This window comes from Pocillopora damicornis, chromosome 2, assembly GCF_964200805.1.
Source record: "Pocillopora damicornis chromosome 2, jaPocDami1.2, whole genome shotgun sequence".
Classification (NCBI taxonomy): Eukaryota; Metazoa; Cnidaria; class Anthozoa; order Scleractinia; family Pocilloporidae; genus Pocillopora; species Pocillopora damicornis.
Genome location: NC_142671.1, coordinates 34,723,422 through 34,742,949, shown reverse-complemented (window position 1 = coordinate 34,742,949; position 19,528 = coordinate 34,723,422). Strand labels below are relative to the sequence as shown.

Below are 19,528 nucleotides of genomic sequence, written 5' to 3'. Positions count from 1 at the left end.
ACTCCTCCGAACTCTTTCTCCAAGAGATGAGTAAGACTGGTTCCTAAGCTGGTCTTGAAGAAGCAGAACGCGCTAATCTTACTAAACTGCGCCAACTGCAATCATTTTTCCATTGTGAAAGAGGGTTCATTTTTTAAGTATGAAAATGTTGTATACAAGAATCAAAGCTACCTTAAGTCAGCGTTTTTGATTTTTGAAGATTTTCCAGGATAATATTCATTAATTCTACTCTACATTATTCGTGTATAGTCTTTGAATTTTCGTTATATATTAGGACACTGATTCTCTTTCCGTTACACGCGTTTATAATGGTAATAGGACCGAGTGGAGTCCAATTCGGGCTGTAATCATACAAGTGATCGACAAAATCGATTTGTTAATCACTAGTATGATTGCAGACGGAATTGGAAGACACGAAGTCCTGTTACCAATTAATCAAAACTATGTCAAAATTTGAGAGACAGACTAGACATTAGTGATACATTTTCATTAAAAAAAAAAAACAACAACAACAACAGTTAACTCAACGGAATGCGAGACAACAGCGCGCACATGACGCGTTCTGTCCACTTACGCAGATAAGACTTGTTAACTGTCCCTTTAATTGTTCTAGAACATTGTCCAATTACAAGCATGACACATACTCTATTAGTGCTGAAATCGGGCTGGTGGGAGCCAATTTCGTTCGAGAATTTTGTTATAGTTTTGATTAGAGTTCTAATATTGCCTGTCTTAAAACCTTTTAACTCCCATGACATTTTCTCCTTACAATATAAATACAAAATCAAGAAGATCGACAAGTGATGAGAACCAAAAAAGTATCAATTAGAGGATTATGAGTTTATCCAATACCAAATTCTCAGAAGTAGCAGAAGAATTGTGTAGCAGATAGTAAAGAGGAGGGGTTATCAGTGACTGATGACGTTAAAAACCATGTATTTTTCATTAATGCTTGAAGGTTAATTTTCAACGTCAAACCTGCCGAGACCAAGTTAATCTAGGTCCAGTCGAGATAGTGTGATCAAAAGTAAGAAGGAATCAAGATACTTTGGCCGAAATCATGACGTCATTTGATCTAATAATCATAATTTGACTGTAAGTAAAACCTTTTTAGAGGCTGAAAAATATAAAGAATGTATCAATTCTTTTCTTCCAAAAAGGGCGGGTCCCATTCAAGGACGGGAGAAAAGGGAGGGGAAGTGTAATATTCACCCAAACCTCCTAATCCCGGTTCAGTGTGGGAAAATTCTAAGATGTTTAGCGTGCGAAATTACATGATCGTACAAGGACACATTTTGTTCTGAAGTGCTGGGGGATTCCATTGGTGCTATGAGACAAAGTGAATTTGTCCTGATGGCAATCGTATTTCTGTTTTTTTTTCATTCATATTGTGATATTGTTTTAGATATAAATTAGATGTTGAAATCAGAGGCAAAGTCGAAGTGAAAAGAATCTCCGCTATCAAATCTACAGGACAACTAACTAGCCGAACATATATGACAACCTTGTAAGTGATTGATATCTTAGCACTAACGATTGAGTTTTATCACTGGTGATTGATGTTTTTGGCACAAATGGCTCCTTATAAAGTTGATAATATTCATATACCCTCTTCATAACTCACGAGTAAGACATTGTGAATATTATTCACTTGTGAAAATTCAAGTTGCCTTGAAATCAAGATTGTTTTCATAATATGCAAAAATTGTTTTTGAAATCAAGGTTTTATTTCAAGGTTGACTTGAAATCAAGGTTAAATTCATGAGTTGACTTGAAAATTGTGATTATGACGTAAGTATTCATGCTGTCCTCGTCAGTCTCGTTTTCATGTATCACGTTCGGGTCGACATATATTGTGGGAAAATAAATCTCTGTTTAGTTTTCTTCGCGTCTTAAGACTTAATTCGACGCTGTAGAAAGATCATTCCATGCTTATGCTGGTGCACCGCTGGCCATTGCAAGACAGATTCAAATCGACGTGGACTACAATGGACAACGGGTAACGCTTCCATTACTTGTTGTTTGCGCCGAGCGGTACACCCCTCCTTTGCTCGGGAGATCCTGGTTAATGAAAATTCGCTTGGACTGGAAAAGCCTTTTTCCATCCTCTCACGGTCAGTTTTCGATTTGTCAAGATAGCAATGAGCGGGTCGAATGTCTTAAGGGACAGTACGCTGAGATTTTTAAGCCTGAGTTCGGAACGGTCAAGGGTGTCGCAGCGAAATTGCACCTGAAGGAAAACACCACACCTGTCTTTCAGCGCGCTCGCCCGGTACCTTATGTCCTGCGCCCTACCGTGGAGGAAGAACTAAAGCGATTGAAAAACGAAGGAGTTCTTAAACCTGTGGAAGTGAGTGACTGGGCCACGCCTATTGTCTGAGTGCCTAAAACCGATGGGTCAGTTCGTATTTGCGGTGGTTACAAGGGCACAGTCAACCCAGCAATCTTAACGGAGCAGTTCCCAATTCCAACGTTGGAGGAAATATACGAAGGTGGATCTGCGAAGCGCGGATCAGCAATTGGTACTGGACGAGGAGGCACAAAAATTTTGTACCATTAACACCCACAATGGTTTATTCCAATATACACGCTTGCCATGCGGAATTTCATCCAGCCCTGCAATGTGGCCACGATTCATTGAGCAAGTGTAAGTAGGCTTGACGGAACATGTGTCACTATGGACTATTTGCCAGTGGGAGGCTCTAGCGACGAGGAGCATCTGAGGAGAAGTTTGGCCGGTGAGTTAAGTTAAGTTAGTGCGTGTTTATAGCACCTTCTGTTTCGAGCTGCGCTTTTCAGAGCATGGTCTTCGACTGACCGACGTAAAGGTCGAGGCCATCAAGGAGGCACCTATCCCTCGTAACGTAACCGAACTGCGTTCCTTTTTGAGAATGTTAGCTGCGCTGACCAACTTCATACCCAAGTTGTCAACGCTCGCTCATTCCCTATACGAGCTCATTGGGACCATAACTTGGAACTGGTCGCCGAGCTGTGAAAAAGCCTTTTGTGCTGTAAAATGCGCCCTGACGTCGGCAAATATGTTGGCGCGCTACGACTATAGGCTTCTTGTGGAATTGTCGGTCGACGCCTCTCCATATGGCTTGGGTGCCGTTATAATGCACGTTTATCCCAGTGGAAACCGTCGCCCGATTGCTTACGCGTCACGAATTCTGAAAAACACTAAAAACGCATCGGGCAGATAGACAGATTGAAGCTTTGGCGGTTATGTTCGGTTTAAAACGGTTCCACTTGTACCTTTACGACCATCATTTCACGATCCTCATGGATCATGAGCCGCTGGAGCGAATTTTTGGTCCCCAAGACAGCAATTCTCTCATAGGCAGCCATGAGTCTTCAACGTTGGGCCATGATACTGTCAGCATTCAATTACAGCATTACAGATTTGTATCGAAGCAAAATGCAGTGGCTGACGCGCTATCACGACTGCCCTTTCCCTCCATGGTTAACGGAGAGGATGCCATTTATAATAATAATAATAATAATAATAATAATAACTTTATTTAAGTGTCAGCGTATTTAGCACTGCTGTGCTAATTGGGGACACTGTAAATGAGGAAACAAATATCGTAAATGAACAGAAACTCGTTAAAAACCCCAACTGGTAGGAGGCAGACCAGTTGGCTATTTACAAAGCGTGCAGGAGTTGAATTCGGGGCTACCGAAGACAAATCAACATAGTGGCAGGGAGGAGGACTTGAACCCGGGACCTCCGGCTTACAAGTGCAGCGCCCTAACCACTAGGCCACGCTCGCCTCCACATTATGGAATGGAAGAACGTCTGGTTCACTCGTTACCCTTTACGCACAAGGAGATAAGCTACGCTACGCGACCCAGTACTATCTAGAGCGTCAGAGTTTGTCAAACAAGGATGGTCACGAGATGTGGAAGATCTACGCCTCCACCCTTTTCACTGAACCGCTGATTTGAGTTATCGGTAGAGCAAGATTGCGCCAGAATCACCCTTTTCTATCAATGCATCATCATCCCTAAGGCACTTAGACCAGACATCGTCTTCAGAAGCCATGAAAGTCACCTTGGCATTGAAGCATGGCTAAGAAAAGCTCGAGATGCCGTCCTTTGGCCCGGAATGAACGGTGAGATAAGGGAAGCAATTGCAAAGTGTTCTGTGTGTGCAAAGTTTCAAGAGGATAACCCCATAGTGTGCAAAGTTTCAAGAGGATAACCCCATAGAACCAATGCAGACACCGAAAGTTCCAGATATTCCCTTCAGCAGACTTGCAGTTGACATGTTCACCCTTCAAGAAAGAGAACAAAAATAATGGACTATTATTCAGACTTTGTGAAAGTCCAAGAGCTTAGTGACAGCCTCACCGACCATCATTTAGTTTCTGAAGGAACAATTCAGCAGGCACGGAATCCCAAATGTTCTCGTTTCAGATAATGGCCCACAACTAACAAGCCAAGATTGCAGGACATTTACCGCAGGGTGGGAGTTCAAACATGTAACAAAGATCCGTGGCTACCTTTACTTGAATATAGAAACACGCTTGTGGATACCATAGATCCAGCCCAGTACAGAGACTCATGTCTCAAAGAACGAAGATGCTCATGGAAGACACGGGGACGGAGACTGGTCGTGAAATCATTCGTTACAACAGGTAGTTTCTCAAACCACAGGAACAGTCAGCAGCAGAAGTTGGTCTGGAAACTTCACACAAAGTTACCAAGCCTGTTGGAATACCTTTTCTTGCAGTGCCTATCCAAACGAAAATTATCCCGTATGTATCGGATCCTGCACCTGATCCCGTAACTGATCCTGTACCTGATCCTGCACCTGATCTTGTACCTGACCCTATTCCGTAAAGCGTACTCGTACCAGGATCTTTAGCTGCCTAATAAGTTCAAGGACTTAATTTTAACTATTCAAATTTCAATGGACACAGATTCGCTGAATTCAGAACTCAATAAGTTTGCTCTAGTTTACTTTTATTTTCATTTTATTTTTGTTCTTTTTCAAAAAAAAGGAAGATATTACGATATTTGCATATTTTATTTGATTGCGTCAGAGTTTTGTATTTCTCTACTATTTCCATATTTGGTAGTGCAATTCAGCTGCTTAATCAACATCAGACTAGATGAGACGAAAAACATGACGCTGAGCTCGAAGTTAATTTTTCTTAGCGTAATTTTGGTTCCTTTCTTCCTCTCGTTGAAAGGAGAAATACTGAATCTCAAACCTGATTACCAAGGGGTCCTTGATGCCCTTGATTTTGCCATGAACAAACTCAATGATATGGGGAGCAACGTGAATCGCTTCATGTCCACCAAAGTTCAGGAGGCCACTCTGCAGGTAAAAACGTAGCTTTGTTTGGATCGTTACGGATACATAGAAGCTATCTAAACGCGGATTTTGCATACCTTATTTATACTGAACATAGTACCGATTTAGTCTTTGTTCAGAATCTTTGTGCAAGAGGTTCGATCGACGTTGAATTCGATCACTGAGGCCTTCCTAGGGGATTCTTGATGTCGCCTTGTCGCTCATTTACCAAACGGTCAATGTAAGATGCATATTGCAGACTGCGGAACGAGCGTGATGTAAATGGTGCAAGTTGTGTCAAGTTTAAAGATTGTGAAGTAAATGTTTGTGTAATTGGGCTTAAATAAGACAATGAAGCACTGTAAAAGTAAGGTTACTGGTGACTATAAGCAGGGCTCAACACTAACGGTAGCCCACTAGTCACAGACTAGTAGAAATTCAGTTTTGGCTAGTGGTTTTCGATTTCCACTAGCCACTTTGGCTAGTAAAAAAATCGAAATTGACCGAACTAGTTTTTCTTTTTTCAAGGAAGACAAACTCGGACACTTTTCTCGGAATTTCGTTAAAGGCGCAGCGTGTTACCGGGCACGTATGTAAATTTATGTCCGATTACTTTTCGCTCTGTGGCGCATAAACGGGTATTATGTTGAAAGAAATATTTTACCGACAAGAAAGCGTTTTCTTTTTGTTACGAAATTACTTGAAGAAAACATGAGCTTCCTGATAAAATCACGCGCAAAATCGTGCGGCACTGTTTAACAAATAGAGAAGCCTTGACTGTGCTCTGTTCTGTTATAAAGCACGCAGGAAGCGGCTAGAGCACGAAAGAAGTGTAGGGAGAAACACGAGACGTAGTCGAGTGTTTCTTCACTGAAGTTTTGAAGTCTCTAATATAGAATCTCGAAGTGAAATGTTCAGTGAAATTCAACCGAATTATGGCTCATAAAAACACGCGAGTTTTTACCATACGACAAGGTAGAAAACAAGCTGTTCAAGGCGAGTGTTTTTTTAATGAAAGACAGCTGAATTCACCGGAACATGAAGATCGCTCGTGATGACAGCGACGCAAAACTCGGCTGCAGTGACTGATGTGAATTGCCACTCAACGTATCGGAAAGGATATCAGAGCAAGCTCTTATTTTTTCACTCGAAGGGCGGCCGATGTAGTTTCTGAGGCTTGCTTTACTGTGATGACCGGAGATCGCCATGATGAGCGAGCCGCGATGAACTTAGCATGATCATATTCGCTCAGACACCGTTATGATTAGCATGAATTTTAACAATTATGCCAGTTTGGTTATATTTTTCATCATTTCTGTTTTGTCCTGTTTTGTTTTTGAACACTGAACTTTATATACTATACGAGTGTTAGCTGTGTTTGATTTTTATTACCGTACGTAAGCTTGCAATCTAACTGAGCGTGAAAATCTTTAAAACTCGGAATGTTTATTTTGTTTTTCCTTTGAGGATTTTCGTATCTGCTCACGTTTTAATAACGTAAATTACGGCGCATGGTATGTTTACAAACCTTTGTTTGATTCTTCTGTTGCTATTTGCCGGCTCGCTTCAGTTCCGAAATTTCACTTTCAATTATCGGGAAAAAGCTAAAAAGAAGTCCCGGAAAAGGTCGAACATAGTACAATTGGCAGATGGCGTGACAGCTTTAGCTCAGTTCTATGCTCTATACTTTCATAGAGCACGCTCTTTCAACCAATGACAGCGCGCGTTATATCCGAACTTTATTATAAAAAGGGATAATATTTAATTTAGCGTGACAACACATGGGTGAGTTGTCGTTGCATGCTTACTGACAAAACTTACCACCACAGAAATAATTAGATGAGAGATATTTAATTCCTTCGACATTTCCATCAGCTGTTTTTAGCAGTCGAATTTCGCCAACGATAGTTAGATCGTTCAGAAAGATGTTTTGGGTTTGAAACATTTCTTGGCGCCCGTCAGCGAAGAAGTCTCAACAGCTTTTACCATGACGTCTCGAAATCTTGATATTCTTCCACGGAAGTTTCAAAGCAAAGACGGGTCCTGAAAGTCTTCACGGGAAAATCGCTGCATTTTTCTTTGTAATCTATCGGCCTGAGAGAATTGATGCGAGGAAAATATAAGGCCATCGAACAAAATTAAAACTGGCGCTAAAAATTGTTTTGTTGTGTTTAATTAAACCAGTTAAGCGTGACAGAAGTTATGCAGATCATGTGTTAAGCGGTCTCAGATGCAAATTCTCTCTGTTTTGTTTTTCTCAAAATTCCGTAATGGATATCAGAGGATTTTTTACCGGCAGTAAAAAAGAAAAAGGCGAAGACGATAGTTCTAAGAAGAAGAGACCTGCTGAAGAAGGTGTAAATCTAACACCTCCACCGGCCGCCAAGGCGGAAATTCCAGCAATCGTGGAAATCCGACTTTCCATGGGTTGTTCACCGAGATGGAGCGATGTTTTGCACGTGGTGTGAAGAAAAAAAGAATCTGTCCGATTCCTCATCAGTGTTCGTCACAAGTGGCTGTTCTAATTTTCGCTTAGAATCTCTTAGGAGCGATGCGGGATCTGCTGGTCATAAAAGAGCTGAAGATTGTATTCGTATTGCAGCCAATCCACAAGAAGCAGCTATTCCTCGAGCCTTGAGACATTTAAACGAAGAAGCTGTTTCGAAGTTAGAAAAGCTGTTTGACGTTGCGTATTTCGTAGCGAAACTGGAGATGCCATTCACAACGTACCCTCAACTCTGTCAACTTGAACAGAAGCATGGTATTGAGCTTGGGCAAACTTACAGAACTGATAAGGCTTGCAAAAAATTTTATCATGGCAATATCCGAAGAGATTTAGGGTGAACTTGGGGAGCAAATACAAAAGGCACGTTTTTTAAGTGTCATGACAAACGGTGCTACAGATGTGGGTGTTTGTGAGGTTGAAGATGTGTATGTTTGCTTTTTGAAAGATGGAGGTGTAGTCAATACATTTGTAGGGCTCAAATCCTGCTCTGATGCTAAAGCTCCAGGTATAACTGAAGCTGTTAACAGTGCCATGACTGACGTCTGTGAAAATTGGAAAGAAAAAGCTGTTGCCCTAGGCTCTAATGGTGCCTCTGTAATGGTTGGAAACATGGGTGGAGTCTATGCCCTGCTGAAACGAAATATTCCCCATCTGATCAAGGTACACTGTATTGCTCACCTACTAGAGCTTGCCTTTTCAGATACTGTTAAGGCAATGCCACAGTTAGAAGAGGCTAAGGATACGTTGCAAGGGATTTGGAAACATTACCACTGCTCACCTAAGGCAGTGCGTGAATTAAAAGAGTTGGCTGAGAGCATGCAGGTGAAGGCTTATAAAGCAGTGAAGGCAGACGGCACCTGTTGGGTGCAGGACATAAGGTGCCGGGCGAGTGCGCTGAAAAAAAAGGTGTGGCGTTTTCCTTCAAGTGCAATTTCGCTGGGACACCCTTAAAAGAGAGCTCTGGATATTCTTCTTTTGAATAATTATTATATGGTAGTAACCCATTTACAGCACACTTCACAAGCAAGAGATGCAAGTGTAACAATGCAAGGCAGAGCATCTACTACTACATGAAGTTAATCCGTTACAAGGTTTTGTTATTCCTTCATCTGCTTCTGGACATAGTTACAGCAATAAGTAACCTGTCACTTCAGTTCCAAGATGACAAGATCTCGATTTCCCAGCTTCAAGACAAAGTGAATACCCTCTCATCCACACTTGAAGCATTCAAGGTCAGGCCAGGCGAACATCTCATGTCATTTCAGCAAGGAGTTGGTGATGGGAATCAGTTCAAAGGTATTGATTCAATCAGGTCCGGATATGATGAAGTGTCTTTTGCTTTCAATAGAGATGACATCATAGACAAGGCCACCGCTTTTCTAAGGGATAGATTCCATGGTTTGGGCCATGATCCCATTCTTCGCGGAGCAGCAACTTTAACAGACCACCACGCATGGCCAATAAACAACCGACAGCAGATGCTTATTTATGGTGAGGATGCTATTCAGGTTCTGTCAGAGCACTCTGAAGCCCTACTAAACCAAAACCACTTCAACTTGAAATCCTGCCTTGATGAATGGATGGAACTAAAAGTTCATTTCCAGAGAGTGAGAGGAGAGCTTCAGTACAACAACAACGACTTCTGGAAGGGCAAGTTTCAGATGCGAGACCGTTACCCCAGCTTATTGCTGGTTATCGAGGTCTGCCTTGTTATACCTGTGCAAACTGCTTGTTGTGAAAGAGGCAACTCCTGTCCAAACAGAGTTATGTGTGACTTCAGGTCAACCCTTGATGTTGGGACTGTTGAAGCCCTCATGAGAATTTCTCTTAATGGACCAAACCCATTAGAGTATCACTCTTCTTTAACTGTTGCAAGATGGCTTGACTCTGGCGAGAGGGCTAAGCAGCCAACTTTCATGGACTAATTTCATTGTTAATTTCTTGCCATATGGACAATAGTTTAATCATGTGACATCTCGCATTTAATACTGTTGTTGTTATTATATAATTGGAACTGGTTTAAAGATGGCATCTGGACAATCGAATCTCTGAACCTTAATTGCAGCCTAACTGATTTCTCTCTGGTAACAAAACTTCTTAACCATGTTGCATTTCAAAAAATAGTTGTTTTACCTTTGGAACTGGTAAGTAAAGTTTAAGTAAAGTGTAATTACTGGTACCAAAATTATGTATGAAAAGGTGTCGTTTGCATTGAACTTTCAAGTCTTGCTAGTAATTCTGCTGTTATTGGACCTAGCCAACATCAAAGCTTGGCTAGTAAAAAAGAATTTTGGCTAGTGACATCGAAGCTGTCACTAGCCACTAGGCTAGTAAGTTGAAAAGTTAGTGTCGAGCCCTGATAAGTATTCAATGATTTTGTGCAAGTTGTCATTGTGCATATTTTAGTGGTATATACCACTCTCACTGAAGAGTGGTATACTGTTTTTCATTGGGTATCCAAACACATGCACATGATGTGGTAGTTGACCTCATGAAGTATTAATGAGTTTGAGAAGTGCATGGAAGCATAGAGTGAGATTGTGCTTTTGGATACAGATTGACTAAAGATGACAATTTTGATTTGTTTGTTTGTATCAGAGGTGATTCTAGTATGGTTTTATGTTTCAGGTTGTTTCTGTCCGAAAGTTCTGTATTGTTTCGGAGATTGGCATTTCCCGAAGTTGCCGGAATGATAAGGCTCACAAGTCCGCCTCTCTGGATACTTGCCCTGTTGACACATTAGAGGTAGGAGACTGTGTTCTAAGGATATGTGGATGTCATAAGACTGAAAATGGCGGCAATGCTTTGTGTAGATAAATTCAACACATTTAACGCCAGAAAGTGAATGCACATTTAATCTATTTGCCAGATAGGTGAATATTTAGATGTAAAGATGTGTAGATGTGTAGATATGATTCAACTGAAAATAGGTAATTAATACAAACATCTTAGAACAAATATAACAACAACTAGAAGAACAACACAACTACATGAAATAGAAACTTACAGCTGTTTCACAATCAGGGGTACCTTTTGAGGTCAAAAGAGGAAAAATAAAGTTTTATCTTTCAAGAAGTAAAAGTAATTTGTAGGTAGCTTTGTGCCTTGGGTATACTGAAAATATCTTTGCACAAACTGCCTTAAATCCATCTAAAGAGGTCACTGCAACATTCTTCAGTAAAGGAAATTAAGTTATAACAATTAGTAAGAATTTCATCAACACATAGTGGAATTTAATAAATTGACTTCACTCTGGATTTCAAAATCAGAGCCAACAGAAATCTGCACAAAGTGAGAATCATGTCCTTCAACCTAGTTACTAAACAACAGTTTCCGGTCAATTAAAATTGTAATTTCCTCCTAACATAGTTGGCACGCATAAAAGTAATTTTGATCTGCCATCAAAAAGCCATTAGTTCATGTGTAACTTTTTACTTTAACCATATCTTCTGCTGTAAAACGAAATTGCTCTCTCTTAAATGTCGACCAGTGTAGGAAAACTAGCAAAACATACTATGTTATCTTGAATTGGCTCCCAGGACTAATCTTTCAGAGTTGGTTAGATGTAAAGATCATCGTCACACTTTTTTATGAACCTCAGATGGGCTTCCTTTTCATTCTCTGAGATTTCAAGCACCTCTGCCATGTATAGATGTACACTAGTGCTGGTGCTAGTATTGGTGATGGTACTTGTGCTAGGTTTGCCTGATTACTTCTGATTGAGCAATTGCTTTGGTTCTGAGGGTGTGGTATGTTCTTTATCTTGGCACTGAGTAGCTTGTCCACAGCCTTTACAGTATTTCTGCTTGCTTCCTTTTTTTGACATTTTTTGCTTGCTTCTCTTTTTTTTGCTGCTGATGATCTACCAGGTTTGGCCAACTGTGTTACCTGATATTCCTTTCTCTTCTTCCTATGCATTTTCATCTCAAGCCTTTTTTTCTCTCTTTCTGCTTTCTTAACAACGGACAATGCACAAGGTACTCCTTCCGAGCCTGTCTACTCTTTTCCTTTCTTTCTCTATCTTTTTGATGTGCTTCAGCGAGACAGACAGGTTCTTCCTTAATTCTTGCCCTTTGCCTTTGCTTCTTAAGTATATTCTGGCTAATCTGTCCATCCTTACCTTTTTTACTGTTTACCCTCCTCTTTTCCTAGTTCTGGTCTCTTCAATGCATTCCCTAAAAAGCTGGAGTTTGATTGCAGTCTACACTGCAAAAGCAGGAATGCTTAGTGCACAATGCTGCAGTGAGCCTCACTCTCATGTAAAGCCTGTTACTTTATATATGGTCACTCAGGTTAATTGTTAAATGAGACTTTCTAGCATTCTTGAAATGTAAAGGTTCTTCAAGGTATCAGGGTATAAAAGTTGTTCAGTATCAAGCTGATCATGAGTTAAGGGTTTCCTTTATTAACCAGCCTGAAAATGATTTGCATATTTTCTAGCTGTTATCATAGTCTAAAATGTTTGTGAAGCAGTCTAGAATGCTCTTTCGCAGAGAAAATCCAAGTTTCTAGATAATTTATATTTTGCTCTATCATTTGACTATTTATAACATATCATGTTGGTAAAAATGGTAATTTAAGAATATTAGGGGGGTATGGACACTACATGGGTATGGACACTACATTTGGCAACAAATCATTAAATGTTTTCTTACCTATTGGAGACAGCAGTCTTATTTATAAATCCATATAAGTTACTACTCTTCTTAAAATGTTTACCTTCATTAGATGAATTTCAATAACATTCAGAGAGATAACAGTAGGGGTATGGACATTACACAGTTTTTGTGAAATCCAAGGCTTCAATTTCAGCAAACACATACAGCAAGCTGGAATTGTTCCAGTCAAGTTCACACTTTTTCCCAATTTCCCAGGAGAAGAACCAAAGAAAAGTTTCTCAAATATTTTAATACACCCAGTATTAGTAGTTATTGTCAAAGTCAAGAAAATATGTAACAGTAGTTAGTTTGCGGATCAACTGCTGGTAACTGTAAAATTCAAATGATTATTCCTTTCAGTTCATAGTAAGAGTAAGGGAAGGGATTCAGCAATGTATTCTGTACTCATTTGTTGTGTGGGTGATATTTTCAAAGTAAGTTTTCCTTCTCATTTTGTATTAAAATATGAATGTAGCAATGTAACAGTGTGATTAGAGCATTTTGAACCACAATCCTTCATAATTCTGCCTGGTTGTGACCAATTTCCACAGTTTGTTTTATTTTGTTCAGCACAAGGTTCTCTTTCATACAACACATTTCCTGCTTGTTACCAGTTTGAAAATAAAAGCCTGTAACATCACGCAAGTAAAAAGGTTACACTTGATTGTGAAACAGTTGTTACAATTTGTGGCACAACCAGGTCCAGTAGTAAAACTCTTAAACAAAAGCAACACGGTGCTAACAAAAATTACCAAAATGACTGACTTTTAATAGTAAGAAATAAATTGCTACTGGCCTTGAGTAATTCTAAAATAACCTCATGCAAAAACGCGAACTTAATTGAATAGAAACAGAACATCACAATAGTAGTTCAAGTAAAAGAAAAACTATATAAAATCATTTTGCAGTTAATTGTCAATAAATAGAAATACAAATTCTAGTTGCTACACTTTGTATCAAGATGTTAACTAGTAGCCAGCAATACAGGCTCAAGCCCGTAAGAATGATTAGTTTTTGATTAGTTTTTAGTTTTGAAGCACACATTGATAATTTTAGTGAAGGACCATTGCTTGTTTCTTTGGGAGTGCGTGGAAAGTTGTAGTAGATATCATAATGATTATTAAAAATAAACAATAGCCTCTATTTTGCGCAAAAGTATGTACCGGTATAGATATTTGTCCTTGGACATTATCTGTTCCTTGAGGCTCACAGTTTTCCTTGAGCTTTGCTTTAGGAAAACTGTTGGCATCTTGGAACGGATTATGTCTGCGAACAAATATCCAAATATATTTCCTTGGAAAATAGAGTCAAAGCCTCATGGTAGTGGATGTAAGGTTTGAAAATTGGGGAATATTCCCTGGATGATATTCTTGGATATCACCCAGTTTTAGGTGGGGTTTATATGGTCATGTCCTATATTAAGACCAATTAAAAATGTTCTGATGGATCATATTTAGTAATGTTTTTGTATTGTTATTTATCTTTTTTTTATTAATCTTTAATACACTTACATGAATTATTGCTTGATATCCTTTTAAAAAGGATTTCACTAATACTCAAATGACAGATGTAATCACTTTGTTTTCCACAGATGCAGTGTAAATTTGTGGTTGGTATCCAATATGGGGCACACAAAGACCTCATCAGCCATGAGTGTTTCCCTTTGGAGGAAAAAATTATGTCATGTGAAGATGAGAGAAGCTTTGAGGTAGATTTTGAAAGGCAATCAAAGGTAAAAGCAGGACTGGTTTCTTTTGAACTTTTGTAGAATTTCCAACACATTGACACTAAAAAAGGCATTTACAATGAACAATGAGACCCTACAGTTCTCTGTATACATAAATACAGAATAGCCACCATTAGCATGTGGTACATGATGGAAGCAATACTTCCTTTCTTGGAATAAGAGGATTATTACAACAAAGATTTTTCATGAATAGTATGAAAAGCGAGTCACTGATTATGTATTTGCACATAAGCACATAAGCATTTCCCATTGGTCTCATATCTTAACTGTAATAAGCTGCTCACCTTCCTTTCGGACGAGACCCCTGCTGTAAGTTAAGATCCTAGATGCTCAGGAATTCTAGAAAAAGTTAACATTTGGGACTCATCACAAAGGCTGACGAGTTCAGATTAAAAAATGGTGAGGCCTACGATTTTTGAAAGGTTCCTTTTGCTACCCTTGAAAGGGCGCCACAACTCTTCAGCTCTGAAGTTTCTTTACTGGTAGGAGTGCTCTTGTGAGAGTTACATGTAACTGCGGTGGAATCATATAAGATTGTGGCTATCTAACATCTCATCTTTCTTGTAACAATAGCATGATTTGACATAATGGGGCAGGAAGGGGCAATGAGTGCTTTTGTACAAAATCATATTCGTTTGGTAGCTGCGATGTAAACATTTTTTTCCCCAAAAATATTTACAGACTAACAAAGGCAGCCCTTGTAACATGAGCCCTGCCTATAGAGTAGCTTGTGACGCTCATTAAAACCTAATGTGAATTGATATTTGTGTTTGGCAGGATGAGTGGTGGTTAAGTATGGCCGAAAGTGGTGGACTAGGTACTGGAGGTCCTGCCATGAGACTAAAGACAGCTGATGGGACTGAGATGGTGATTAATGACAATTGGGCAGCCAGAATATGGATGGTTACCGCCGCTTTTTATGAAAGCTTCTCATTGAAAGTTTTACTAGTGGTGTTCATTTTGTATATTTCTGTACGTTGTTTGTGTAACAGAGGACGGGATGGAGATGAAGCACCGTTACGCGCTCTGAACTGGAACTAACGTTCGAAACGTTAGCTTTGAAACTCTTAACGGTGGCCGTTTTACGTTATCAACTCATTTGATATTACTAAATTATCCTGTTATTACTCTCTCACTGACGTAGCACAGTCTTAGCACCATAGTTTATCTAGAAACTTATTCCCTTCATTAATCTGAACATAAGAGGCTGGTCATTATTTCTCGTCTGGGTTGAGGGGGGTAGTGTAACGATAAGATTTTTAGTCATCAAGTGTTTGTGCTAACTATGTATAAAATTCAGCGTGGAAACTGCGAGATTTTGCCAAGCTCAGCAAAGCGTGCATGCTAATAGTTCCAATTCAGTCACGCGTAACGAGTTCTTATTTGATCATAACTGTAATAAGTGTTAAACTGTAACCTTCGCCTGTCGTGGCCTTTAGTTTAGTTGTTATCCACCTGAGCTTTTTTGAAGCGATTAATCTTGTTAAAGGCGAAATTCCTTTCTAGCCAATCGTTGTATTAGATTACGCGGTCCTTTAGATAATTCTTAGCATTACCTAATCCTTTGTACCTTAGGCTTAAATACAGCTGTTTTTTTAAGTTTTCTTTGGTCAGGGCCATTTTTAGGTCAGGTCAGAAAAATCAGTAGTTGGGTGAGGCTCAGTAGTACTTGCAGATGAAATCTATGTTGGAGCCAACTTTGTTGCTGTTTTAGTCATTGTCTTAAACCATCGTCAACAGCCGTAATAGATTCCAGCCTTCCCGCAGCCAGTGAGTGTCCCAAGGATAAGCCCTTTCCAAACTAAGTTTATTAAGTTGTTTGCCTGTCCGTTTGTTTATTTGTGAAGGCGAAAAAACCTATTTTCACAATAGGATATGACTGATTTTGGTTGTGTCACAATGAAGTCTACGTGATTTCCCCATAAGGCTCTGTAGTATTCTAACGACCCCTTTCTCCCCCCCCCATGGACAATCAATTTTCTATTATTTTCCCTTTAAACTCTGTGAGAGACGACTGTTCCCCCTTCTGTTCCCCCCTGAAAACCATGTGATCCCCCAAAATCCTCCGAACTGCCCTCCGGGAGATGAGTAAGACTGGTTCCTAAGCTGGTCTAAAAGAAGCAGAATGCACTGATCTTACTAGACTTCGCCGACTGCAATCATTTTTCTATTGTGAAAGAAGGTTCACTTTTTAGCTAAGTAAGTAAGAAAATTTAGTGTATACAAGAATCAAAGCTACCTTTTTAAGTCAGCGTTTTTAATTTGTGAAGATTTTTCAGGATATCATGCATTAATTCTACTCTACAATATTCGTGTAGTCTGGATTTTCATTGTATATCTGGACACTGATTCCCTTTCCGTTACACCCATTTATAATGGTAACAAGTGGAGTCCAATTCGGTCGGTAATCAAACAAGTGATTGACAAAATCGATTTGTCAATCACGAGTATGATTGCAGATGGAATTGGACAACATGAAGTCCTGTTACTAATTAATCAAAACTATGACAAAATTTGAGAGAGAAACTAGACATCGGTTATACATTTTCATAAAAAAAAACAACAGTTAACTCGGCAAAATGCGAGACAACAGCGTTCTGTCCGCTTACACAGTGTTAACGGTCCCTTTAACTGTTCTATTTCACTGTCCAATTACAAGCATGATGCATTCCCTGACCTATCAGTGCTCAAATCGGGCTGGTGATAGCCAATCACGTTCGAGAATTTTGTTATACTTTTGGTTAAAGTTCTGATATTGGCTGTCTTAACCCTTTGACTCCCATGAGTGACCAAGAGAGAATTTCTCCTCACAATATCAATACAAAGTCAAGAAGACAGGTGTCGAGAACCAAGAAAAGTATCAATTAGCGGATTATTAGTTGATCCAATACCAAATTCATAGAAGTAACATCAGAAGAATTGTATAGCAGACAGTAAGGAGAAGGGATTATCAGTGACTGATGACAGTAAAAACCATGTATTTTTCATTAATGCTTGAAGGTCAATTTTCAACGTCAAACCTACCGAGACTTACTTAAATCTAAGTCCAGTCGAGATAGCGTGATCAAGAGTAAGAAGGAATTCTGGTATTTTAGCCGAAATCATGACGTCATTTGATCTAATAATCATGGTTTGACTTTAAATGAAACATTTTCATAGGCTGAAAAATATAAAGAATGTATCATTTCCTCTATTCCAAAAAGGGCAGGTCCCATTCAAGGATGGGAAAAAAGGGAGGGGAGCTGTAATAATCACCCAAACCTCTTGATCCCGGTTTAGGGTGGAAAAATTCTACAATGTTTAGCGTGCGAAATTACATGACCGTGCAAGGACACATTTTGTTCTGAAGTGCTAGTGGATTCCATTGGTGCTATGAGACAAAGTGAATTTGTACTAGTGGCAAACGTATGTTTTTTTTTTCATTCACAATATGATATTGCTTTAGATATATATTAGATGTTGAAATAAGAGGCAATTTCGAAGACGCACTAAAACACGTTTCCTAATAAATCACCTTTTGAATAATCTAGAGAAATGAATCTCCGCTATCAAATCTACAGGACAACTAACTAGCTAAAAAAAACATATGATAACCTTGAAAGCGATTGATATTTTAGCACTAACGATTGAGTTTTATCACTGGTGATTGATGTTTTTGGCACAAATGGCTCCCCACAAAGTGAATAATATTCATACACTCTCTTTATAACTCACGAGTGAGACATTGTGGATATTGTTCACCTGTGAAAAATTCAAGTTGCATTGAAATAAAGGTTGTTTTCAAAATGTGCAAAAACTGTTTTTTGAAAACAAGGTTTGATTTCAAGGTTGACTTGAAATTTGTGGTGTATGACGTAAGTATTCATGCTGTCCTTGTCAGCCTCGTTTTCATGTATCACGTTCTGGTCGAAATATATTGTGAGAAAATAAATGTCTGTTTAGTTTTTTTCGCGTCTTAAGACTTAATGCGACGCTGTAGAAAGATCATTCTATGCCTATGCTGGTGCACCGCTGGCCATTGTAGGACAGATTCAAATCGACGTGGACTACAACGGACAACGAGTAACACTTCCATTACTTGTTGTTCGCGCCGAGCGGTACACCCCTCCCTTGCTCGGGCGATCCTAGATGATGAAAATTCGCTTGGACTGAAAAAGCCTTTTTCCATCTTCTAACGGTCAGCTTTCGAATAGTCAAGGTAGCGATGAGCGGGTCGAATGTCTTAAAGGACAGTGCGCTCAGATCTTTAAGCCTGAGTTTGGAGCGGTCAAGGGTGTCGCAGCGAAACTGCACCTGAAGGAAAATGCCACACCTGCAATGCGCTCGCCTGGTACCTTATGTCCTGCGCCCTACCGTGGAGGAAGAACTAAAGCCATTGGAAAACGAAGAAGTTCTTAAGCCTGTGGAAGTGAGTGGCTGGGTCACGCCTATTTATTGCCTGAGTGCCTAAAACCGATGAGTCAGTTCGTATTTACAGTGATTACAAGGGCAACCCAGCAATCCAAACGAAGCAGTTCCCGATTCCAACGTTGGAGGACTTGAATAAACGGTTAAGAATATCTGAAAGTCATATATTTGAACTGCGGATAAAGAGGTGAATGAAAGTGATCCTCGCAGTAATGTTCACTACTTGGGCAGTAGTGAAAATAAGGCCTGAAAAACCGTTTATTCATCACTTCACGGGTTTATTTGGAACCAACATCATGACCAGCTCCCAGTTGGCTTGATAGCTCAGTTGGTTGAGCGCTGCACCGGTATCGCAGAGGTCATGGGTTCAAATCCCGTACAGGCCTGAATTTTTTTCAGGCCTTATTTTCACTACTGCCCAAGTAGTGAACATTACTGCGAGGATCACTTCCAATGTGTTGTTTTATATTCAACTGATTACTTGATATTCAACTATGTGTCTAACATCCAACTGTTTCTTTAACATTAAGCTATTTATCCTAACATTCAACTATTCATTCAATCAATTATCCTTGAGCCCCCAATACATCTGGCCAATTAAGCACAACCTTGCCTGTTACAAACACGACTGCATCTGCCGTGTCCTTTGCAATGCGAACAGCCTATGAGGACGATGACACGATTCTCGACTTCGATGTGGAATTTGACCTGCCCAGGTTTCTTTCCTCTGTCCTTGATAAAACTGACCAAATTTCTCACACGAAAGTGGATCATGAAATTTTGGAGCAGCATATTGTCGTGGTCGATTAGCCTACATGTAGCCGTGCCCTCCCCCTTAGGGTGAAACGGAAGCGGCTTCACATTAGGGGTAGGGGGAGGGAACGGCTACACGTAAGCTAGTGGTCGAT

The 19,528-nt window shown here is 39.8% G+C and overlaps 2 protein-coding genes across 2 annotated transcripts; both read left to right on the top strand.

The window, feature by feature from the left end:
* Positions 1-5,097: 5,097 nt before the first annotated feature.
* LOC113669977 (uncharacterized) lies at positions 5,098-16,522 on the top strand. The gene is made up of 4 exons (XM_089195672.1): positions 5,098-5,332; positions 10,437-10,553; positions 14,058-14,198; positions 14,991-16,522. The coding sequence occupies exons 1-4, from the start codon at positions 5,132-5,134 to the stop codon at positions 15,252-15,254; spliced, it is 723 nt and encodes a 240-aa protein (XP_089051798.1). The 5' UTR covers positions 5,098-5,131; the 3' UTR covers positions 15,255-16,522.
* Positions 7,754-10,327, top strand: LOC149051017 (zinc finger protein 862-like). Its single transcript, XM_089195678.1, has one exon. It carries the CDS (start codon positions 8,187-8,189, stop codon positions 8,757-8,759), a length of 573 nt encoding a protein of 190 aa, XP_089051804.1. The 5' UTR covers positions 7,754-8,186; the 3' UTR covers positions 8,760-10,327.
* Positions 16,523-19,528: the final 3,006 nt, after the last annotated feature.

Coding starts and splice junctions, on each gene's coding strand:
- LOC149051017 (XM_089195678.1), top strand. CDS start 8,187: ATGACAAACGGTGCTACAGATGTGGGTGTTTGTGAGGTTGAAGATGTG.
- LOC113669977 (XM_089195672.1), top strand. CDS start 5,132: ATGACGCTGAGCTCGAAGTTAATTTTTCTTAGCGTAATTTTGGTTCCT. Junction 10,554..14,057: donor GCCCTGTTGACACATTAGAG/GTAGGAGACTGT, acceptor TGTTTTCCACAG/ATGCAGTGTAAATTTGTGGT. Junction 14,199..14,990: donor ATTTTGAAAGGCAATCAAAG/GTAAAAGCAGGA, acceptor TGTGTTTGGCAG/GATGAGTGGTGGTTAAGTAT.